This window comes from Podarcis gaigeae (assembly GCF_964106915.1).
Source record: "Podarcis gaigeae genome assembly, chromosome: 5".
In the NCBI taxonomy this organism is placed as follows: Eukaryota; Metazoa; Chordata; class Lepidosauria; order Squamata; family Lacertidae; genus Podarcis; species Podarcis gaigeae.
Window position 1 is genome coordinate 25,237,578 of NC_139681.1, and position 25,072 is coordinate 25,262,649.

The window sequence follows — 25,072 nt, forward strand, 5'->3', positions numbered from 1 at the left end:
AGGCTCCCTATGAAATATGCTTAGAGCAGAGTATCTCAAACGTGGGTCTCTAGCTGTTTTTGGACTACAGTTCCCATCATCCCTGAACACTGGTCTTGCTAGCTAGGGATGATGGGAGTTTTCCATCCAGTTTTGTTTTGAAAGAGAATATTTGATTGGGAGGGGGAGTAGAAATCATTTTGGCTAGGCTAGCAGCTCCTATCCCATTCTGTGTAACATCTAAAGATGTTCAGTGTGTGATGTGACATCATTGTTCTGCAAGCTATCCTGATTGGATGCTAGCTGCAAAGATGGGGAAAAGCATAACATGATGGCGTGATGCCACATACTAAGTATGCCTATGCCAGCCTTCCTCCTACTGGTACCCTCCAAATGTTGTTGGACCCCATCTCCCATCAGCCCAGCCAACACGGTCAAGGGTCAAGTCCAATGGGAGCTGTAGTCCAAATCTTCTAAAAGGCACCAGGCTAGGGGACATCATCCCAGGTACGATGGGAGGAGAAGGGAAAGAGCAAGCCACAGGACTGATGTTTTGGGCTTCAGCATTCAGTTTCAGCCTAGTTTTATATATTCGTGCACACTTATTTAATAGACGCATTTCATTGTCACTCTGACATATAATCACAGTGACAATGAAATGTGCCTGAATCGTAAGTATGCATGTTGAGGGCACAAAGACCAATCAGCGGTCAGTTGGCCAGTGTGGAAGGCCAGAAATGCTTCTGTTTAAGTAGACAGTGGTCACTTTCTCTGAGAGGTGCGGGCAGTGCTGCTGAAGGGCTTGCAACCACTGGGGAGGGGAGAACAGCAGGGAGGGTTTGACCTTCTCAGAGTTTCCGTGCCCCCCCTTTTAAATCTTAATTTTTTTTAAGAGGGGGAGGAAGGGTATGAGTATAGCAGTTAAGCCCCATTTATTTCAATAGCTGAATTTGCTCTCTCCCTTTGCGAAACAAGTGAGTTCAAAACACTTAACTTTGACTGAATTGTGCCCTAAGGTTCTAGCCCCTTTGAGGCACAAAGCTGTAGGAGGCAATGAGGAGGCAGTTTTACATCCAATTGTTCAGTAAGAAGTAAACATGCTCTTGGGTAATAGTCCCATATCTTACGTGGCAGCAAACCTGGCTTTACAATGAAATATGCACTTGACTGGGAGTGGCTGCCTGTCCAGGATCTTTAAATATCTGTATACCAGTGGTGTCCAAACTTTTTTCAAAGAGGGCCACATTTGAGGAAGTGAAGGGCTGTGAGGGCCGACTAAAGTTGCTGAGCTTTTTTAAGGGTTGAAGTTGTTGAGCTTTCTTAGGATTTACATTATTGAGATTTTTAGGATTTTACCTGAAACGGCTCCCGAAACGGACTTTGGACATGCCTGCTGTATACTATACAGTGGTACCTCGGGTTACATACGCTTCAGGTTACATACGCCGCTAACCCAGAAATAGTGCTTGAGGTTAAGAACTTTGCTTCAGGATGAGAACAGAAATCGTGCTCCGGCGGTGCGGCGGCAGCAGGAGGCCCCATTAGCTAAAGTGGTGCTTCAGGTTAAGAACAGTTTCAGGTTAAGTATGGACCTCCGGAACGAATTAAGTACTTAACCCGAGGTACCACTGTATGTATTTTCCACATCGTGTTATTAGACATTCGCCTTAAGAACAGCGAGGGGAAAGGCTCTGGGAAGAGTGGCAGGTACAAATTTTGGAACGTTGCACCAAAGTCCACTTCATATATAAAAGGAATGGTTGAATGAATGAAGCCGCCCCAAATATATTAAACGACTTCTGTTTGGGATCTCTTGCTATTTTGCTTCAATGTACAATGCCCCACCTGGCTAGAGGCCTGCCTGTCACATTTGTGATGCCAGCAAGCTACAAGCTTCAGTGCTCCATCACCAATCTTTGCACATTCGAAATTGACTGCTAGTCTTGTCTCCGGGTACCCAAAGGCTGACACTGCAGCTCTCCGTTGCTCAGGCTAACCTGAGGCTTCAGGCTCGGAGCCACTTAAGTACCGTACTTGGCATCCTGCTTCTTCACTCATTTTTCCTGGCAGTGGTTTTAATTTTGTCTCTCCAGCTCCTGAATGAATTTGTTTTCTCTTGGATCCTTGTGGCGTATTGAAAGGCTTCTCACGTTTGGGTGCCTGCAATCACAGATGCGTTTGTTTTAAAGGGATGAATCAGTCTTCTGAGCCTAAGCATGTCCAATTTAGGCACGAGATTTCATTGAAGGCTTTTATTTTCATTATACATTTTTTTTAAAAAAACACTACCCTACAACAACAACAGCACACAAGCAACCTTTCATGCACCACTTTCTCCCAGCACGGGAGTTAAATATTTCTTTTCCATTAAAAGCAAAATGGGGGGGTATAGCAGAAGAGTTTGAACTGGATTCTGAATTTAATTTTACAGTATGTATGTATGTATGTATGTGTGTACACACACACACAATATATATATATATATATATATATATATATATATATATATGCTTTCGTAGATTTTCACGGGTACAGGAATGCAGGTTTTGGTGTCCTCGGGTGTCTTCCCGTGTAAAAGTTGGGGTGTCTAGGCGACGTTTCGACGAGGTCTCACTCGTCATCTTCAGGCTGGTGCTTTCGGCTTCTTGTTACTGGAACAGAGCGGGATCTCAATGTTTGAGTTCCTATAAATACTGTAGAGGGGGTGTGGTGTCTAGCCTCCAATGTTCTGGGCAGAGAGGAAGTTCCCAGGCTAGTGTGCCTTTTCTTCTTTTGTTCCTTAATTACTTGAGAGATACCTTGAGTGATTTCTTGAGTGATATCCTGAGTACCACTTAGGTGGGTCATAGGTGTGGATTAGTTGCTAAAGTCTTTGTGTCTTGACCTCTTGATATATACAGAAACTATCTCTCTATCTATCTATCTATCTGTCTATCTATCTATCTATCATCTATCTATCTATCTATCTATCTATCTATCTATCTATCATCTATCTATCTATATCTATCATCTATCTAAGCAAGGGCTGCAACCAAGTGGCAAGGTACTGACCTGAATGAAACTGCCATATAGGGAGCCCAGAATAATATGAATTCAAATACACAGAGTTTGTGATAATCATTAGCACTACTATCATGTGAGTGATGAAGACACAACATCTGGTCCTCATATTAAGCAAAGAGCCCAGATGTTGAATGGATGGATAACTTCGACAGAAGGCTTTCCTACTCCTTTGCTTCCTTTTTAAACTTTTCGGCATCCCTTTCACCCTCGCGAAAGGTGGGTGGGAGTGAACAGGATCTCCCGGGTCATCATCTTCTGAGAAAGGTACCTCGGTTCCATAATCCTAGATGGCAGCGCCCCCTTTCGCTTGCCCCTCCTCCCTCTTTCCCCCTTCCAACCCTCCATGGGAAGAGAGTTAAGATGTATCTGCGATCCCTCCGGGTCCCTCTTCGGTGTCCATTCATTCCTCGGAGTTCTTGCAAACAAGCCCGAGGTCCAGCGCAAGGAACCTGAGCTGCTCGCCTGCGCACGAGCCGCTCTCCCGGAGGGTCGCTGCTTGTCGTCTCAGGATGCTGGGAAGCCTTCCATCCTCCCCTCCCCTCCCCACTTCTTCCACCTGCGACCCCGGGGCCACGCTTCCTGGCTATTTCTCGCGAGTTGCGCTCAGGCTTCTCCTCTTCAACATGTTCAAAAAAATATCCCCCTCCCCGTGCGCAAAACTGGCACCACTCTGCGCCTTCCTGTGGAGATGGGCTTCCCTCCCCGTTCTGAGAAAGCAGATTTCCACATATCTTTTCCCCATATCCCCTTAAGAGAGAGAGAGAGAGAGAGAGAGAGAGAGAGAGAGAGAGAGAAGCATTTGCAAATCCTTGATCCAAACTCAACTCTCCTTTCTCGGTTGCTTCCTCCTGCTGCTGCGTGCGTGGTTGCTGCTCCTGCTGCACACACACACGCGCGCGCGCGCGCGCACACACACTTCGCCGCCCCCCCTCCCCCATAGGAGCTGCTTCTCCATCTCTTCTCTGTTGCCTTTTCGCCCAGACTATATTCAGTAGTGAGGCTCTGCAATCACGTGGGTCCTCGGTTTGATGCGGGGGGGGGGAGGATCGAGTTAGAGGGGGGGGTGCCTCCGCAGTTTGCTGTTTGCTGGGGCCCGGAGACGCGCGCGCGCGCACACACACACACGCACGCACACGGAGACACACACTCTCTCTCTCTCTCTCACACACACACACACACACGCACGCGCACCCACACTCACCCACGGAGTGCTCAAGAGCTATTGCTGAAGTCTAAGGCTGGCTGCTTGCTCTACTGCTGCTGTCGCTTGTCGCCTCCTACCAAGCTGGGATCTATCTCTCGACATACATTTTTAAAAACCTCAACCTCGTTCCTTCTTCTTTCTTTTTTGCTGTGGCTCCATCGTTGCTGGTGGCTTTTGGGGGGTTGTGCTTTTTTTCCCCTTTGGGTTTTTTTCCCGCCTTGCGCTTACCGACTTTCAAACCTCAAGCTTGGAAATTACTTAGGTTTTGGGGAGGTTGGGATTTTTTTTATTCCCTCCCCCCCAAAAATCTGGGCATCTTTCCTCTCTCTTTCCTTGCTCTCCACCTCCTTCCTTCTCCCCATCTCGGTGGCTTTTCGCCCCCAATCCGGGCTGATGTGCTGTACGAGGGGTCTGAAATGGAAGTACTGATGCTTTGGTTTTTTCCTTGGATATTTCAATGCGTTACGGTGCGAGCGGACTCCATCATCCACATTGGTAAGGGATATAGCTGGTGTGTGTGTGTGTCCCTGTCCGCGCGTCGTGTGTATATGTGTGTGTAGATATATATACAGGCTGCAGGGTAAGAGTGGCACATAAGCAATTACCATAAGAGTGAAAGGAGGATCGGGTGAAAGGCGCAATAATAATTCTGATCCAGGAGGGAAGATGGAGAAAGCGAGTTGAACTCTAGCGACGGGAAGAGAGAGGATGGCGAGAGCTCTCGCTTGCTCGCTCTCCCTTCCTCTTCTCTTCCACGCCACCGCAAATAAAAGCCCTCTGAATGCACCTCACTGCGAAGTTAGGGGCGAAATAAGACTGTCCATGGTGAAAGCTGAATTCTCTCTCTAAATCTCCGGAGGCGGTACTGAGGAAGGTTTGCGCTTGCAGTTGCTTTCCTAAGCAAACCCGTTCTGTGGCTTTGGACCTGTTTGCGCCTATATTACTCTCCACTTCCGAGGAGGAGGAGGAAGAGGAAGATGAGGAGGTGGTCACACACACCACCAACCCCCACCTGAAAAGCTCCCCATAGGGAAAACTTTGGAGAGGGACTTTCCTTCTGCCCGGGCAGGTGTGGTTCTCCCAAGCCCGGACTGTGGGAGGCACACAACTGCCACTTTCAAGTTAGCTGGTGTGTTTTTGCCGGGGGGTGGGGGAGAGATTGCAGGTGCCAAAAGAACGTAGTGTGGGTGCTCTGTCTGTCTGTCATTGGACTGGATGAGATTTCATTGGTGGATTACTGAGCACCGTGGTTGGGGGTGGGGTGCGGTGGGGGGTCTCAAAGGTTGGATCGGGAGAAGAGGAAGCCGGAAAGGGAGAGGGGAGATTCGGGGTTCCCTAAAAGGAACTTTGAAGGAGAACGGTGGCTCGTGCCAAAGGGGGGGACTTGCCACTGGCAGACTTTCTTCCTTGAAATTAAATAAAAGCAATGGCCAGACTCTGCAGGGATCAGCAGGAAGAAGGAAATGAGTGTGTGTATGAGAGAGAGAGAAGGGAGCTGGGGAGCTTTTGATTCCCAGGGGTCCTGGTGAAGGGAGGCACGGGAAAGCTCCCTAGTGAGAGGCAATGCGATGGAAAAGGCTGGAGAAAAACCCAAGCAAGAGGCTCCAACAGATGATGACATCTTTTTTAAAACTTCGTAGAGATCTTTTTTTTTTATAAAAAAAAAATCAAACCAGAGGAAAGGTCTCCTCCCCGAAGGCGGGGAGAGGAGAGAGAAAGGAGAAGAGAGGGTGGGAGAGGGAAAGGCATGTGGTCAGGCTGGAGGGAGAAAGAAAGAGGGCTGGGAAATGCTTTCGGGTCCGCTCGGTGGTGGCTGATGGCAAACTCGTCCTTCTCTACTACCCCGCGTGCTCCTCTCCCGATGCCTTAAGCAGGAGGCTGGCGAGAGCAGGCCAAACAGCATTGCGGATCCCTTAAAAAAGATCGATTGGGGAGGGGAGGAGGGAGTCTGCTGTGCTACAGCTAGGTTTGGAAAGACTTTAGAGTTCTCCCCCATCACCCCAACCCCGAAGAGAGAGCGGCTAAACTTTAACTTCAGCTGCGTGAAGGAACCGGCTCAGGATGAGCGACTCTTGACGTCGGATTTCAGAGGGGCGCGCAAAGCTAGGCACCTGCAGATAAAGTATCCCCCCAAATCTCCCTGTACCTGTGGATGAAGGATTCTGTTCTAGTCAGAACTTATCCCTGCCCCCTTAGTCTCTCAGCCACCTGCCTCCCGCTCAAGTGGCGGGCGGGAAGAGGAGGCTGCGAGCAAGGATGATGGCTTCTCCAGGTTGAAAAGCGAAGCTGAACTTCTCTTTGGAATTTTGCGCACGGTGTGAGCATCTGGTTGGCATTTAAAGGCGCAGGAGAGACGTGAATAATAAGTTAGAGAGGCGGAACGTGGAGGTGGGTGGCGTGTGAGGATGAGCAGAATAATATGCTTAGGCTATTTTTTTTCAAAAAAACAAAATACATAACAGAGTAAAAAAACAACAACCCACCACTATATATTTACCTCTCTCCTCTCTCTTCACGCTCAAAGCAGGGGTATATTATGTAAGGCTTATCGCCAGATGTTTTCCTGCTAGCTGCATAACCAAGGCTCTGAAATTAAAAGCTTTCAGGTTACTGAACACAAAGCTCAGATCTCTGTTAATATGGGGCGATGCGCAGGAGGGAAGTGACGGGCAGCCCTAAGAACAGAAGGGGGGGGCACCCATTCCGGAGGCTGACGCGTAGGTGTTGTATTGTCCTACCTTTTTGCGGATAAAACTTTTAGGTAGCCTCTCCTCCGCCTCTCCCCACCCCGCGTGTCTACATCTATATAAATCAACACAGGCTAAAATCCCAAGAGCCGAGTGGAACCCCAAGCTCACGCTGCTTATAAATTGGACTGTACAGTTTGCAGGCTCCCGAGCTCGCCCACTGGCTGAAGCTGAGCAGGTCTGCGTCTGGTCAGTGCCCGGTTGGGCAGTCCCCTGGGCACCGCAGCCACGCAGCCTTGGCTCTCGAAAAAGCAGAACATAATATATTTGCAAGCAAACGAACAAGAAATGTGGTTGCCCTCTGCCACAGGGCTTCATAACCGGGAAAAATCTCATTGATCCCCACAACCCCTGAGCAAGGGAAGAGGAGAAGGTTCCCATCGCAGGCGCTCCTCTCTGCCTTGGGAATAAGGACTCTTTAGCTGCCCGTGGTGTCACAGAGGACTTGCCCTTGGTGAATGAATATAAGGCACAAGGGAGCGGGAAGCTCTCCTGCGAAGCCGTGGCCTGGCCCGCAGAAACGCTTCCAGGAAGGCCTCGGGCATGTCCTCTGCCCCACACATCCCTCCTTCAAGGCAAGTCCAGGACAGCAGCTAGGATGGTCCGGCCTTGTCATTTTTATTGAGTGGAGCTCAGCTGAGCAAACTTCCAGAGCTCAGTCGCGCGAGTTCCTCTTTAGCTCTCCTGTTGTAACAGCAGGGCTACGAGCGAGCGGCTTCCTCCCCTTTCAATGCATGCTAGTTCAGGGTGAACACAAAAACCTGCTTTTTATCGTTGCAGGCCAGTGGTCCATCTAAGCCAGTGTTGTCCACACGGACAGGCAGCAACTCTCCAGGTCTTCAGGCAGCCGACTCCCGCAGCTCTGCCTGGAGAGGCCGGGGATTGAACCCCGCACCTTCTGCGCGCAAAACTGATGCTCCTGACCCTTCCCCAGCCCGCATCTCTAGCTGTGTGAATCTGGGACAGGCTTGCGCACTTGTTGCAGGAGAAAAAAAGGCCAGTTCGGGGTGTGTGGCTGCGTCAAGAAGCAGTCAGTGGGCACGACCCCTTTTGAGTAGGCTTAAACCCCCCCGCGGTTTAGGAGGTTGGGAAGTATATGTGCATGGAAAGTTGAGGGACCAGCGTGGATAAAGTATCCTTCGGAGTAGAAAGCCTTTCTGGGTTCACCTTCACGCCACTGGCACGGCCTTTCCTTCCCATATGCTGGTAATGGGGATGATGGTTTATTTGTCCTCCACCCCCAACAGGTGCCATATTTGAAGGCAACTCGGCCAAGGACGACGAGATCTTCAAGCAGGCGGTTGCGGACTTGAGCCTCAACGATGACATCTTGCAGAGCGAGAAAATCACGTACACGATCAAACTCATAGAAGCCAACAACCCCTTCCACGCCGTCCAGGAAGGTAAGGGCGACCGCGAAGGAGAGAAGAGCGGCTCGCGACGCGTTGGCCTCCAATGCGCCCCTGGAACTTCGAGAGGGCGCGAGAGATCCACTCAGGCTGGGTTGCTCTCTCCCTAGAGGCGCTATAGACGGCGGGGGCAGCAGGAGGAGATCTGGGCAGTTGTCGATCTCTTGCCCCGCCTTGCTTTTAGCTGTTGCTATGCCCGGAGAGCTTTTGCCTTTCTCGCCGATCTCTCCTTTTGCGCGCGGGATTCATGGAGAGCGCTTTGCCTAGCCAAGCCTGCGGTTCCCACGCGCCGGCCCCCTTTCTCTCTCTGTCTCTGGGAGGGGCTTCGACCCCCACCCGGGGGTAGGAGGGGGGAAGGGAGCAGGCAGCTGCCTGGCAGGGCCTGTGGCACAAAGCGGACGTTGTTTGCCCGCCGAGGTTGTGTGTGCGTGCGTGTGGTTTCTTTGCTGCGCGGCCTGGCTGAAAACTTTCCTTTCGGCCAAAGGTTGGCGCTGTTTGCCAAGGAAAAAAGCAAGCGGGGAGCGAATGAAAGCTGCAGGAGGTGTTTTGGGCGCCTTGGAGAGGCGAGCATCCTCTGGCCTCGCTTGAAGCGCTGGCTGGAGGAGTTGGTCGCTGGTTTGGAAGCCCTGAAACGAAGTGAAAGGATAAATCAGTGCTGCGCTGCGCTGTCGGGCGCAGACGAGCCAGCTGCCTAAAGAAATCCGAGGCTCTCTCTGTGCGGCTGTGTGGTTGTGAGTGTGTGTGTACACACACAGGCATATTGGAAAGGCCTGCAAGCCAGATCCTTGGAAACCTATAATCCTGGTGGGTTTCTAGTGTGCTAGAATGGAAGTGGATGAGGGGAGGGTGGTTTCTTAAAGTGGAGAAAAGGATCGAGGAACATGAAATATTCCTGTGTGGATGAAAGAGGAACACCTTTAGATATTGATATATTGCCTGTGGAAAGAGGCAGGGCAACAGGTGGATTAATTTGTGCCCGTAACTGGAGACTTCCAAGGCTCCCGAAGTTGCTGCCTTTAAGGCAGGTGTGGCACAGCTGTGGCTTTCCAGATGTGGCTGGACTCCAACTCCCATCAGTCCTGGCCAGCATAGCCAATGGCCAGGGATGAGAGGAGTTGTGTTCTAGCAGTCTCTAGGCAGGACTGCAGCTTCTCCACCTTTAAGAAAACCAATGATAAAAAAATATTATAACCCTATTCACTCCATTATACAAAGTGAGACTTGCCTGTGTGAGTAAACATGAATATGATCTGCCATGCACAAGTCTTTTTCCTGGTTGCAAAGGATTGGTTCTGTGTCTTTTGGAGAAGGAAGGGCAGGATTGGTAGCTTAGAGGGAGAGAAATGCTGAAATTGAAGGTGTAGGAAATGGGAGCAGCATGAAGTGTTTTGCAGGGTGATGGGTTTGATGCTGTGTGGATGAAATGGCCCGTGGCTTCTGCAAGCAAAGTACCTAATCAGTTTGTTAACCATCAAGGTGTTTGTGAGATTCTTTGCTGTTTCTTGCTACCCTCACCCTTTTAAATACTGTATTCCAGATGATGTGAGAAAGTGTTATGGTGTGGTATTTTTTCTGGGTGTTTTGCAGTATCTCTACTCTTCTGTTTAGCCTTGACCTATGGAGAGTCTATCCCTGCAGCAGGCAACCAAGGATAGGTGTGTGTTTGGCTATCCGTGAACAAAACATGTTGATCCGATGTTCTGAACTGCTGCCAGAGCTATTTAAAAAAGAAAGAACAGGGACAGGGAGGTGGGAGGAGGGCAACTAAACAGCAGCTTTGTGATCTGAACATTTCCTCCAACCCTGGTCTTGTTTTGTGGCACCTGTCAATCTACCATCCTGTTGGCAAGGGGACAGGAGACCCAAAGGGAAATATTAATTGGATAAGCACAAAGAAGAGCTGTTTCAGGACTCTTGTGTCCTACCCATCCCGGATGTGCTTTTTACAGCAATAAATAGAATACATTGTACGTGATCAGGAGTCGCATGTAGGAATTATCACCTAGTGTGGTGTTTCCTGAAGGGTTTTATTTTGAAAGGAGACTGACTTGCATGAAAGGAATGAATGAATGGTCGTTTTAGAAAGAGAGGGGATGTAAATGCAGGGAGAAAAGCACACTGCATCTAGATTTTTCTTGAGCCTGACCTGTGAGATCAGGCTTAGTTACTTGAAATGCGCAACCATTGCAGCATCTTTCCGTTGTAGCTACAAATAAAGCAGCATGGAAAACATGGGATAACCCGAATCTCTCCAAGTCTTGGTTCTGATCAACTGGTCAGCCTAGATGATGGAGGCAGGCAAATTGCCAACCGATATTATGTACAAATGCATTTTATTTGTGTGTTCTTGCCATGCAGCCAGTAATTCCATACAGACTTAAAGATGGTTCAGATAGGCCAGCTTAAATGACAGTCTGCAAACTATCCTCAAGTTCATAAGGTTAAGACAGTAGCTGGGCAGGTAAAGGAGTCCAAATCACAGAAGAAAACATTCTAGATCCTGCCTCAGATTAGGAATGTTATGTGGGGGGAGTTTGGTAAAGAAGTCAAGACTGGTTACTGGAATGCGTTACTTCAGCAGCTGTGAAGCAGTTCTCCAGAAAAGGAAAGCTGTTTATATGCCTTACCAATATTACTATTCTGCCCCCTCCCCTGAACGATGAATCATTAAGCCTTTCTTACCATGCACTGGGAATAGTTATTTCACCCCCCCTTGTCAAAATTCATGCATGCTTGTATGGGTTCTTGTTGGCTCAGCACATTTTAATGAATTTTTTTCTGGATCGTTCCCATCAAAACTCACCTCAGTTACTTGCACTTATTATAGCATATTATATTTAAATTGCTCCTTTTACTAGTGCTTTGTGCTCTCTTGGGTGTTTCTGTTCTACTTGGGGCAGCCTTTCACTTTCCATGAGATGCCAAGTTACTGGGGAAGACAACGTTTTATTTTAGTGTTGACATCAGTTTTTGCCCATAGCAAGATTGCAAGGCTCAAGGAAGGTTCAAGAGAAAATTACTGTACTGTGCTTGCGCAGCACAATCCTGTGCAAATTTACTTGGAAGTAAGTCATGCTGTGTTCAATGGGACTTATTCCCAAGTAAGTGTTTCTTGCAGAGATCGGGAACCTGTGACCCTCCCAGGTGTTGTTGGACTCAAACCCCCATCAACACCTGCCAACATGGCCAATGGTCAGGGATGATGGGGACTGTAGTTCCAACCTTGCATGACTGTGTTCACAACATGGAGGGCTGCAGATTTTGCATCCCTGCTTTAGATCATTGCTGCCTTAATGTATGACAGTGCAGCAGCGGCAGCAAGCGATGCAACATCTGAGTTGTGTGTGTGTGTGCTTCCTATTGCATTATCTTGCACTTGAAACTAGCAGAGAATAGGGGAGTTGATTATTGTCAAAAGTTTTAGCGTACAATCAGATCTTCATAAAGCTACAAAGGATCAGTGGCCTATTTTGCAGCTGATTCATATTCATGGAAGTAACAGCAGTTGGATAGCTGAAATAGCATTTTGAACAGTGTCTCCTCGCACAACCTTACAGCATCTCCTTCCCTGGTTTGATTGCATTTGGGATTTAAAATATGACACCCAAGCAGAGAACGGAAGCATTTGGAGCACAGGAGACTTGTATTTTCTTCCTTTGCGTGGCGTGCATCCAGACACAGATATATGTATATAAAATCTGTGGTGTTTCAGTGCTATATCGGATGAAGAAGCTATGACAAAGCTAATGTATGAGGCATACTCTGGAGAGTCCAGGAAAGAGTCTAGTCATATTTTAATCTGTTTTGGTACAGCTCATTAGGCATTGCAAAATTTTCTGCAAGACCCTGATAGGTGTTGTTTTAAACTGTCCACTCATGGGCAGTAGGCCTCTAAAATTAGAATCTCTCCCTAAGCAGAAGCTGATAAGCTGGAGGGCAGATGGGATGCTGGATAAATGTTACAATTCTACTTAAGAACTACCTCTTTTGGAGGAGTTAATATGTGCTTCTCTCTCCTGGGGAGTGATCAGCTGTTCACTCAAGGGGTGTCAGAACTTTGACACGATGGGTGAGTGAAGATGATAGTGGTAGCTCTATCTTGATTTCAGGCTTCTTGTTGGTGTTACACAGACGATTCTCTTTCTCCCCCCATCATTTTAATTTTCTTTTCTTTGCTGTTATACAGTGTGCTGACAGAATGATGCATGGATGAGCCAGGAGCCATACCATTGCTCTGTAGTATCGTTTTGGACCGCATTCTGCTGTCACTCTTACCGTTTGCTATCTTAGTGCTGTTGGTTTTTTTCCCAAGATGCTCTGCTTGTTTTCCATGCAGCTTTGCTAAGAGCTGTCAAAATGAAAGAAAAGATGAAGCAAACCAAGTGACCTGCTCTGCGAGGACGGTGCTACGGCAGCTGCACTAAGGCCCTAAGGTGTAAAATGTTTTGTTTTGATGATCCGTGCTTTCGTGAGCAGCGCTATATAGCAAACATTAGCGTAGCTGCAGAAGCATTTATGGTCTGTTCCTATGGTGATTTGTGCCAACAATCACCTTTGAGTAGGTATTCAACATAGTCTAATCTGTGTGTTGCCTGAATGGATGCTGTCTAGCCATGGTTGATGCTCCTTTACAGTATATATAGTCATGGGCATAGCCTATGGTTACCAGATGGCGCCATTTCCCAGGGACAGTCCCCAGATTTACAAATCTGTCCCCCTACAAAATCTGTCCCTGAAATGTCCCCAGATTTCATTTAATGTCCCTGGATTTATATTTTAACTGTTGTAGATTTATCAGTAGGGAATGAATGTTGCGTAATTGGTTCAATGACACAAGACACATCATATGGGGACTTCTGGTGAGGCAAAATGGTGGGTGCCACAGCAACGAACAGCTCCTAAAGCCAACCAACCAGTCTGGCTCCGGGCTGCTAAGGGACAACCAGGGATGCCCAGCGCATCAACAGGGGGAACCGCTGACACCCCCCCACGACCCAAATTGAGCCAGGAGTAAGAGCGCCCAGCTGACTGTCCAGTTAGGGTTAGGGTTATGTTAATTAGAACGCATGAGATCATCCATAAAGAATGTACGTCTATATTTTTTGGAGGTCCTGTCAGGTGTTATTCTGTCCATGAATAAAGTTACGTGAGAGAAATGACTATATAGTAAATTGTCAAACAATATTTATAGGATAAGAAAATATGGTATGAAAGCATGGAACACATGCAAAAATGCAATAGTGGTAGTTGTAATAAGCAAAAAGCAAAATAAGACAGCTTTCTAAGGATCCTTGAGGATCATACTTAAATGATCTCCCTCAGCTTGTCCCAAAGGAGGAGGAAAAGGCAGCCATAATAATGTAAGGGACTGAGATGTCAAAAGCCTTCCCAGATCTTCTCTAAACTGGTTCTAATATTTACACCCTTTAAACTCTCATAGGTCAGCAATAATCCCCAATAACAAAAATTTTTTTTGGGGGGGGGATCATCGCTCTTATGAACCATATATTTAAAACACTATTACACCACCTTGGGCTCCCCCCAAAGAATCCTGAAAACTGTAGTTTTCCCCTAAGGGGCTGAGAGTTGTAAGGAGATCCCAATTACTCTCATAGAGCTCTACAATTCCCAGAGTTCCCCAGGAAGAAGGATTGGTTGTTAAACCAATCTGGGAACTGTAGTGTTGTGAGGGGCATCCTAAGTATATATAAAGCCTAAGGGTAGACAAAGGTGGCATGTAAAATAGCAGCACATTTTAAAGAGTGCTCTCATCTGCTTCCCTTTCTATTGCACTCATAGAGTGTGGACAGCGAAAAACCACCAAAGGAATAGAAATAGACACAGGGGTGTTTGAGCCTTTGAGAGAGAATTGTTAATATGAGACCATTATTTAGATTTATCATTCCCTTCCTCCACCTCTGTTTTGAGCCCTTCTAGAGTTACTGATCACTGTTGTATTCTAAAAGAGAGGAATTTCACACCATTTTTTTTTTTGGGGGGGGGGTATGTACAGATGGTAGAAGGATGAACTAAAGTGAAATCAACACTAGTTGGTCCAGAAAGGAAGGAGAACATAACCAATTCTATAGGAATGAAGTGGCACTTTCTGGCTGTGTTCTGAAGTAAAAGTTTACTGGAAGAAACTCAAGGAAGCGATAATGAAATTGGGGGCTTAGCATAAGATCCTCCTCATTCTGTTGGCATAGCATGCAAATTTTGGAAAATCATAATGAGACAGAACTCATCTGTTTACGGGAACAGGAAAGGTTAAAAGAATTAGAGGATAAAGAAATTTCTATTAAAGAGGTTATTTGACTACACCGCCATCTACAAGTTAGCTAATTTATATATGAGTTAAAGGGAAGATATGGAAAGGAGACATATGAGAGTAGCTGGTTATTTATTATTTGTGGCATCAGTACTTTATACGACTTTAGATTATTGTGAACATAGATTTGATTTTTAAAGACGACAAAAAAAATGCCACAAGGATTATAGTGTGCAAGGAGATAACCAATCTTGGCAAGTACTCAAAACAACACAAATTAAAGTGACAACTATGAGCTGTTTCATACATGCACTTTCATCTTTTTCTGGCTTAGGATCTAATGACGTGCATCTGTGAATGATCCATCACAGATCAAAACACTAGAGAGAGAGACTCTTCATAGCATGTCACATTGACTCAATTACAACACTTTTTCGGTGGAGTTGGTTCATTTATCTGTGAGCTATTCAGTAATTAACTGATATGCAGGCATGTGTGAATTACACTGATATGTGGCATCAAGGCTATGCAAACAGCTTCACACTTCTAGGCACTGCATGTGATCACTCCCTTGGGAATGCTCCCAGCCTAACGGAATCTTGGTTTGCAAGTCTATAGCAGCAGTTTTCAAACTTTCCACCTTCAAGGAATGCTTTTCCTGCTTGCTTGCCATGGGACTCCTGTATATATTGCAGAGGATTCTAGGACGAACACTAGGTCTGGGCACAGTGGTCTTCCGAGCCCTACCATGACACTTGTGCAATTACATTGTGTTCAATGGGACTTTGTTGTTGTTGTTTAGTCATATCTGACTCTTCGTGACCCCATGGACCAGAGCATGCCAGGCACTCCTGTCTTCCACTGCCTGCCACAGTTTGGTCAAACTCATGTTAGTAGCTTCAAGAACACTGTCCAACCAACTTGTCATCTGTCGTCCCCTTCTCCTTGTGCCCTCCATCTTTCCCAGCATCAGGGTCTTTTCCAGGGAGTCTTCTCTTCTCATGAGGTGGCCAAAGTATTGGAGCCTCAGCTTCAGGATCTGTCCTTCCAGTGAGCACTCAGGGCTGATTTCCTTCAGAATGGATAGGTTTGATCTTCTTGCAGTTCATGGGACTCTCAAGAGTCTCCTCCAGCACCATAATTACATTGTGTTTAATGGAACTTACACCCCAGTAAAAAGGGATTGGGAGGCTGCTATGGGGGCTTCATTTGTTCCCTTGTATTCTGGCATCTTCAGCTGCTTTCTTGACAACCGATTTCATGCTGATTCATTGGGAGGTAGCGTACATATGTGAACTTGCAGAAACCAAACCCGGCTCTCTAGAAAGAACATACGGTTGCATGCCTCACTGAGTTTTAATCTGTTCTTTCAATGCTTGCTAAGTGTGTGCCAGACACAGTGGAAAGTAGGGGGATCTTTTCCATATTCCTAGAGTCCTGACAGTGTTCCTGCACAATTTGCTAACCAGTCTGCTGCCATTAAATGTTGGTGCTCAGTGGGATGAAAACGCATAATGCTTACCTCCTGGTGCCTTCCGAGACCAAACCCAGACTTGTTTAAGACTACCACCGGGAAGACATCTGCGACACTATCGTCTCATTCTGCATGTGCTTTTATGCTTATGAGCTGCTTGATTTGACACTCCTTCTTGGGCCTACATTGAGACGAGCTAGAAATAATGCAGAATAGCTCAGAAGGAAATCCTATTGAATTCAGTGGGACTTTTCATTAAGTGTGTGTTGGTTTGCAGCCAAAGCCTGTTCCTAATAATAATAATAATAATAATAATAATAATAATTTTATTATTTATACCCCACCCATCTGCCTGGGTTTCCTCAGCCACTCTGGGCAGCTCCCAACAGAATAAAAAAGCGATAAAATATCAAACATTGAAAGCTTCCCTAAACAAGGCTGCCTTCTGATGGCTTCTAAAAGTCAGACAGTTGTTTATTTCCTTGACATCTGAAGCTTACACTCTGAGTCTTCACTTACTCTGGAGTTTTGTGAATACTGATACTAATACTACTAATAAGTAAATTTTTTAAAGTAGTGTTTCTCTGCTGGTGGGTTCTATTCTGCAAACTGCTGTGCAATAGCTGGTGTCCCTATTTTCATTGGAGAAATGTTGCAGGGTATGGAATTATCCAACTCCCGAGCTGTCAGAAGGCAATTCTGTATAGGGAAGGTTTTTTTTAATGTTTAATGTTTTGTTATGTTTTTACATATGTCGGAAGCTGCCCAGAGTGGCTGAATGTGATGCATAAATAGCAAAATTATCATTATGGAATGGGACATCCCTATTGTCATTGGAGAAATGTTGGAGGGTATGAACTTATACAAAGCAGCTCTCCCATTTCCCCTCCTTCTTTTGTAGCTGTAAAGAACTTGTACTAAGTTAGGGCTTTCTACTTGCGAAAGAGTAATTTCACTTGCAGAAGGGTACATTTGGAGACAACCCAGCAGTCCCAACCATCTTTGTTGAGGTAATGCTTGACTTAACAGTTTCTTGAAGTGTGTACGTATGCAAATGTGTACACAAGAAATGCAGAAGGTTGGACACAGAGGTGTTCCTTTGTTCCCAGTGAGCCTGTGGCAACACTAATGCCCAGCAGGGGAGTGTTCACTGTTGCAAAGTTCTGGCCATGTGCTTCCCTGAAAATGGTCTGTATCACCCTGCTATATGTCAAACTAAGGTAATTTGACATGATTAAGTGTGTGTGCTTTCCCCCTCTTTTGCAATGTCCATATGCTCATTTTAAGTTCTGGCATTGCAATTGTGTGCTTGAGCACTCTAATTATTTTTTTCCTGCAAAGGTCAGCATGTTAGCACTCTCAATTGCCTTTCCCCCTGCTAAAGTAGAGATGAAACCTGCAATAAGCATAGATGAAGCAGGCGGCTGCCTTGCACACTGAGAAATTAGGGACATTCTTGCCTTCTTTGCTTTGCCATAATATTTTCTCTGAGGTTGAAATTCCTTGTTTCAGGGAAACAGGGGTGGTGCACTGAGTCTTGGGACCTCCACAGCAGTGAGTGTAACCTGTGGTCGGCTGAGGATCATCCATAAAGTATTGCATTTTCATATAGCCATGGCATGTTGCCCCACTGCAGTCAACGGCCAACCCCTTCCTTGTCACAACTTTGCTGTGGGGCCAGCTAGTTTTGATGCTGTTTTTCTCCGATAGGAAATGAAACATACTTGGAGTCAAGTGTGAAAGCTCAGTACATAACAAGAAACTTATCCAGTGGAACAGGAGACCATCTAACTAGCATGCAACATCTTGAAAATCTAGCCGAGTGCACACTGGAATGCGTAAGAATTTAGAAGGGAATTTCCAATGATATGCTAATATCCCAAGCATTTTTTCCTCTGCTTCCTCATTTCCATAGCTTTAAGGCGCTAAGTATATAAAAAAGGGAAACGCATGTTGAAACGGTTTTCTTTTATGTGATGCCTAATGACTTAACAGTTAATGAGAATGTTGGAGACTTGATGATTACTGCACTTGATAGGGCGGTCTTGGGTTTGTGGGTTTTGAATTGCTGGTGAGCTGTCCTTCCCACAGCGGCCCTCTGCTTCCCTAGCAAGTCTCTGTTTCCATCTTGGTGCGCTGATGTGGCGGCGTTCGCCCTCCCTGAACCCCGCTGCTGCTACTACAGCCTCCTGAGCCTTCCTCTCCCTGTACATTAATATTATATTAAATATATGCAGTAAGAAATGGGAACAGTAATGATCTCCCTTTAAGGGGGGTTGGAAACCGAGTGGCATTAATCTAAAAAAAAGAAGGGGGAGAAAAACCTGCTGTTTTGGCTGCATTAAGTCTCCCAGCAGGATTTCTCCTGCTTGACCTTACGCAGAGCCATTCCCTTAGCAACTTTTCAAAGCAGAAAGAAAGACAATGTTGAAAAAGAGACTAAAACACTCCCCCCATTTTTCAGCTGAATATAAAGTTGGAGGGATGACCTTATTTTTTTTTTTTAAATGGAAAACAAAGCCTGGCCATCAAGCTGCTGAATTTGTTTTTGGGTCACAGTTTTTTTGTTTTTGTCCATGGGTTTAGAATTGCTTTAGTTTTAGACTCCTTGGGGCTTCTAGTCTGCGGCACCATCGCTGGGTTTTGTTCTGTTTCATACAGGAAGTGAAGCAAACAGGATTTTCTGTGGCATGAAATGTTTCTGGAGTTACTGAGCATTAACTTTGTCAGCAGGTGCCTTTTGTTTTCTGGAAGCGCAAAGTCCCGAGTTCTTACTACTGTACGGCCAAGAAAGAAAGAAGAAGAAAGGGATTGCAGTCGGATTATTTTAAAATCTCCTGTATTGATTTAGAAACACTTTATTTATGGTGATGCGATTTTACTGGTACTGTAGCCCTTTTCAGGTACGGCAGCCATGAATGAGCAGAAAAGAACTGCCCCCTTTGCCCTGTTCCCATCACCCCCCTGTGCTTATGCCAACTTCCCAAGTTTGGGTATATGGTCTGCAATGGGGAGCCTTTTCTACTTGGGGCTCCCTGCATCATTAGGGATGCTGATCTTAAGAACATAAGAAGAGCCCTGCAAGATCACATGGCCCATGTTGTTTGCCAACTTCCTGTTCTCAAAGAGAAGCCCGTGGAAAGCCCTCAAGTAGGTAAGGTAAAGGGACCCCTGACCATTAGGTCCAGTCGTGACCGACTCTGGGGTTGCGGCGCTCATCTCGCTTTATTGGCCGAGGGAGCCGGCGTATAGGTCATGTGGCGTACAGGTCATGTGGCCAGCATGACTACGCCGCTTCTGGTGAACCAGAGCAGCACATGGAAACACCGTTTACCTTCCCGCTGGAGCGGTACCTATTTATCTACTTGCACTTTGACGTGCTTTGGAACTGCTAGGTTGGCAGGAGCAGGGACCGAGCAACGGGAGCTCACCCCGTCACGGGGATTCGAACCACCGACCTTCTGATCAGCAAGTCCTAGGCTCTGTGGTTTAACCCACAGCACCACCCGCGGACATGAGTGCAAATGGCGTTGTCCCCACTTGCGCTCCACAGCAACAGCGGAGAACATAGCCATTGTGGCTAGCAGGCACTGATAGCCTTATCCTTTGCGCATTTGTCAGATTCTCCATTGTCTAATTCAGAGCTTTCCAAAGGGTGTGTTGCAACATGTTAGTGTGTCAGCTGCAGTGTGTAAGTGTGTCGCGTGAACTCTCCCAGTGCTCCTCCTGGGGTTGGAAAGGGGCTAGTTTATTCTCTGGTTTGCTAGTAAAACTGAATTGCTGTGTCGCGAAATGATGCGTGTCTAAAAAGTGTGTCTCCAACAAGAAAAGTTTGGAAAGCTCCGGTCTAATCTGTCCATGAATTTGCATACTCCCCAGTCTTCCAGGAACCTCCATGGGTTGAAGAGGGAAGAGTTGCCAGATATGGGGCAACTGGAAGGAGCCAATGATTGGGAGGGGAGCATCATTTCCTGCTTTCCTCCTTAGGCTTGTCCCTGCAACACATGAAGAGGGCTTCTCTCTATCTGTTTTGTTTTATTGATCGTTACATTTATATGCTGGGACGCAGGTGGCACTGTGGGTTAAACCACAGAGTCTAGGACTTGCTGATCAGAAGGTCGGTGGTTTGAATCCCCACAACGGGGTGAGCTCCCGTTGCTTGGTCCCAGCTCCTGCCAACCTAGCAGTTTGAAAGCATGTCAAAAGTGCAAGTAGATAAATAGGTACCGCTCCGGCAGGAAGGTAAACGGTGTTTCCGTGTGCTGCTCTGGTTCACCAGAAGCGGCTTAGTCGTGTTGGCCACATGACCTGTACGCTGGCTCCCTCGGCCAATAAAGCAAGATGAGCGCCGCAACCCCAGAGTCGGTCACGACTGGACCTGATGGTCAGGGTTCCCTTTACCTTTTACATTTATATGCCACTTTCCCTCTGTGGAACTCAAAGTGGCATGCGTTCTACCTCTCTATATCCTCACACAACAATCCTGTGTCACATAAGCCAGGCTGAGGGACTGTGGCTGGCCCAAGTCACTTCATTTCAGGGATTTGAACCCTGGTCTCCCCGGTTCTAGTTCAGCACTCTAACCACTGCACCACACTGTCTATACAGCACAGGTTTTTTTTTAAATGCCCTTTATTTGAAGAGCTGATGGTGGTGCAAATGTGGTTATCCCATTTCATTCCAACAACTACCCCACAAATAAGGAGAGGCAGAGTGAAAGGGCTGTTTCGCACATACTTATCAGCCAGCTGATTAAGTGCTGCTAGTATCTGTGTGCTTTGGCTATCCTAGATCTTGCACTATAGGTAAAAAAATGTTGTATCGCCTTGAACACAGTGCTTTGGCGCAGGGTCGGTGCCCTCATCCACCTGCCAGCCTCCTGCTACATGGAAATCTAAAGATGCACGTGAACCAGAGTTTGATGGATTTTTGACTGACTCAGTTGGAAAAAATGTTACGTTGGTGGCTTAAACTGCAATTTGCCATTCCTCCTCAAAGTTGGTTCCAGGAAAAAACTGACTGGCTTGTAACAGAATGGGGAAGGTAAATTTGGGGAGGTGGTTATTACTTACTGCAACGCCCCTAAGCAGAAACATCTCCTGTTGTCCCACTTCTTGGCTGGGTCATGAATATTCTTTCAGATATGTGTGTCTAGGATCCAGCAATGAAGCAATACCCATGGATATATTTTTGCTTAAGAAGTGTGATAATACACAGTACTTCAAGTGCATTACATCCAAGTAAAATATGATTAAAACTCCAATCTCGGTTTTAAAATTGCAATCTAATTCCATTTTTTTTTTAATTACTGGGTAGTTAGTTCCCAAGTGTTGCTAAAAATGTACATTGTACTGTGTAAATAACTCCCTGCAATCCTACTGGCTTCACAAACAGCTGTGTCTTATTGCACAGAAGATTAAAATAACATCTCGGCTTTTATACTGTGCTGGTAACACAGAATAGGAGTTCCTAATTTTATTTTATTTTTATCTTGAGCCTGAGCTGTGCTACTTCCCTAGTCCAATTCAGCAACATGTGTGCAGGCCGCAGAGCAAGAGCCACAGCAGGAGTGGGGAATCCTTTTCAGCCTGGGGGCCACATTCGCTTCTGGGGGCCAGTGGTGGGCAGGGCTAGAGGCAAAAGTGGGCGGGGCAACAAATATAATGTTTACCATTGTACACCAGGCTAGTTTCCAGGCACGCTCGAACAATCCCCATCTACCTGATTCTTTATCCAGAGAAACAAAACCCAACAGTGAACTCCATGGGTTGGACTAGCCTGGTAAGGCAGTTGCCAGAATTGTGGATCTGAGCCTCCCACTTCCTCTTAAGGCTCCTCACCAGCTGGCTGCCTACCCAACAGTCACAAACTCCTTTGAGGAGGGCTCTCTGTGTCTTTTGTTCTGCTACATGCAACCCCCTGTTTGTTCTTGGGGACAGAGGAGTATGGGAGAAGGAAACAGTGGAACTGGCAGGTGGCTGGGGATCTGTTGCAACATCAGTCACCTTCTCAGTAGCCTCGGTCACACTTAAGCCTGTTGCTTGCTCAATCTCCAACCCATCTGCACCCCTGTCTTCCTCTGACCTGTCTCCTGCATCCCACAACCATTCTCCTGGCTCAGAGCCTTCCCCCTGTGACACTTTACTGGGGCGTTCCCCGATTGTAGCCTTGTACCATTCCTCCTTGTCTAGCCAGTCCCTGACAATCATGATGAGTTGTTCTCCTGCTACTTAGAGGTGGGTGCTGGAAGAGAGGGAAGCTAGAGGTACATGCAGCCTCCTGCTTTCAGATCCTGGAATTTTCTCACTCTCTGCCAGCCCCAAATCATTTCCAAACGATCCAAAAGGCATCCATTGTCTCAGCAATAGGCATCTGGTCCTCTCCAAGATCTGGTCCAGATCTTGCTGTGACAAATCTGTGGTAAAAAAAACCAAAAGTATTTTGCCAATACATCTGGCAACTGGGAATGGTTATTCAACAAACAGAGATAAGGAATAGACAAAAAATAAAAATGCAATGCTCTTTTCGTGGCAATCTCAAATCCATATGGGGCACCTCTTGACTGCTGCATCGTCATCACATGGAATGGCCACCAACCATAGCAAAATTGTATCAAATTTAGTTAAAAACTGGAATATACAATAATTAAAAGAATAGAACGATCCCATTAAAAACCAACCTAGGCAGCATAAAATACTTCTAAGATGGCATTTAAATCAATCAATCAATCAATCAATCAATCAATCAAACCTTTATTGCATTAGCATACAGCCATAGCAGGATAAGACAAAAATGCTAGAGACAAGCAACCAAACAAGATTCAAAGCGATATTACTGGTGTTATGACATTTAAATTACCCTAAGACAATAATGTAAAGATTTAGTTGCTGGTGCCGGGGAATCTAAAATGCGGATGTATTTAAAACACAGATGAGAATAAATAGTTTCAAGTCTTGAGAGAATATAAGTAAAGGGACCCCTGACCATTAGGTTCAGTCGTGACTGACTCTGGGGTTGCGGCGCTCATCTCGCTTTATTGGCTGAGGGAGCCGGCGTACAGCTTCTGGGTCATGTGGCCAGCATGACTAAGCCACTTCTGGCGAACCAGAGCAGCGCACAGAAATGCCGTTTACCTTCCCATGGGAGTGGTACCTATTTATCTACTTGCACTTTGATGTGCTTTCGAACTGCTAGGTTGGCAGGAGCAGGGACTGAGCAACAGGAGCTCACCCCGTCGCAGGGATTCGAACCGCCAACCTTCTGATCAGCAAGTCCTAGGCTCTGTGGTTTAACCCACAGTGCCACCTGCGTCCCCAAGCTGGGCTGTGCATCCCGTCACGTGGAACTGAACCGCCGACCTTCTGATCGGCAAGCCCTAGGCTCTGTGGTTTAGGTACAAAGAATGCTGTCTAGTACAGAGTCAGACCATTGGTCCATTTAGCTCTGTATTGCCTACTACAAATTGCAGAACACTTTAGTGTGAGAGCTCAGAAGGGTTTTCTCTCCTCCTTAACTTGTGAGCAGAGGGAACTAAGTTTACAGTGTATTTCCACTTATTTCACAGGGTGTGACCCACACTGGGGGCTGTGGGTGAAGACAAAGGAGGGGATGGAAAGAACATAAATAATCTAGGGTTGCCATTGTTAGAATATGTCCAGAATTTCCCGGACATATCTAGAACGCTGCAGTTGGAAGCAGCACCCGAGTGGAAATCGCAAAAATATCCAGGAAAATCCGGACGTATGGCAACCCATGTCGGCAGTGTCATTTTTGGCAGTTTTCCTTTAAAACGGCTCAAAAACCCGTGAATTTGCCAAAAAAAGCTCCACAGCTTTGGGCAAATTCCAGATTTTCACTGTTTGAAATATGGCAACCCTACATAGATCTGTTATATCAATGAAAACCACACTGAAAAAAAAGTGTCTATTATACAAAATTGCATACAAATGTATGTACTGGGAGAAATTAGCACTAAGAAAACTGATGTTTTCCAGGAGGACTTAAAAAAATTATTAGCAAACTGATGTGGAAAACCAAAGTTAAGTTGAGAAAAATTAGAAACCAAAATAAACCTAAATGGACAGATTACCTACCTGCTGAATATATGAAATTGGGGAGGGGCAGACACTTCCTGTATTCTAGAAACAGCAAAAGCCAGTCAACATTTTAGGAGGCTTTTCTCCCCAGTGGTTCCCCGCCCCCCAGGTCATCTTGTAGCTCCCTCAACTAAGCCACACATGGGAGTTATTACCTTGTTTGTGGGATGTAGTGATGCATTTGACCAGCAAAGATTTGCCACTGCTACTCCAGCATTGCTTCAGGAGTTTCCTGCTCCAGATTGCTTCTCCCAATTGTATCTTAATTACCTGTTCCCTGCTTTTCCAACACAGAAGAGCCTGTGTGTGTGTGTGTGTGCGCGCGCGTGCTGCTCCCCCAGTCAAGTGCTCAATGTAGATGAATTTATGAACATGACTTACTGGATTATTATAATTTCTGTAGCATTTTAATCATAATTACAATAACATCTGTTGGCAGTGGCACACAGATGTCTGACGGCACACAGTTTGTAAACAGTTACTCTCTCTCTCTTTCTTCTGAGAAAATGGATCTCTTTTCTCATTTCCCATCTGCCCAAGAGCAACTGGAACTGAACAGATATGGATGGGGAGGTACAATATGATCATAAAGCCGTGGCTGCCTTCGCTTCCATTATTTTGTCACCAGTTCTTCTAATTTTTTTCCAAATTGTTGGTCCATCTCTTTCTTAACCAACCCTATCAGGGTTTGTTCAAATACAAAACCTCCTCTCTCTCTCTCTCTCTCTCTCTCTCTCTCTCTCTCTCTCTCTCTTGTTTTCTATCACTTAAATTATTTGTCTTGGCTTGGGATACTTTGTGTATGTGTGTTTGTATATATATGTCATTGACC

At 46.2% G+C, this 25,072-nt stretch overlaps 1 protein-coding gene across 6 annotated transcripts in view; it reads left to right on the plus strand.

Moving 5' to 3' along the window:
- Positions 1-4,200: 4,200 nt before the first annotated feature.
- GRID1 (glutamate ionotropic receptor delta type subunit 1) overlaps positions 4,201-25,072 on the plus strand; it is a 703,469-nt gene continuing 682,597 nt past the window's right edge. For 4 of the 6 annotated variants that reach the window (XM_083740295.1, XM_083740293.1, XM_083740294.1 and 1 more), the window contains exons 1-2: positions 4,202-4,741; positions 8,241-8,396. In XM_083740295.1, the coding sequence (XP_083596421.1) occupies positions 4,663-4,741; positions 8,241-8,396 (235 nt within the window). In that variant the 5' untranslated portion in view covers positions 4,202-4,662. Of the gene's footprint in view, positions 4,742-8,240; positions 8,397-25,072 lie in introns of all 6 variants that reach the window. The other 2 variants (XM_083740291.1, XM_083740292.1) reach the window with 1 other exon arrangement.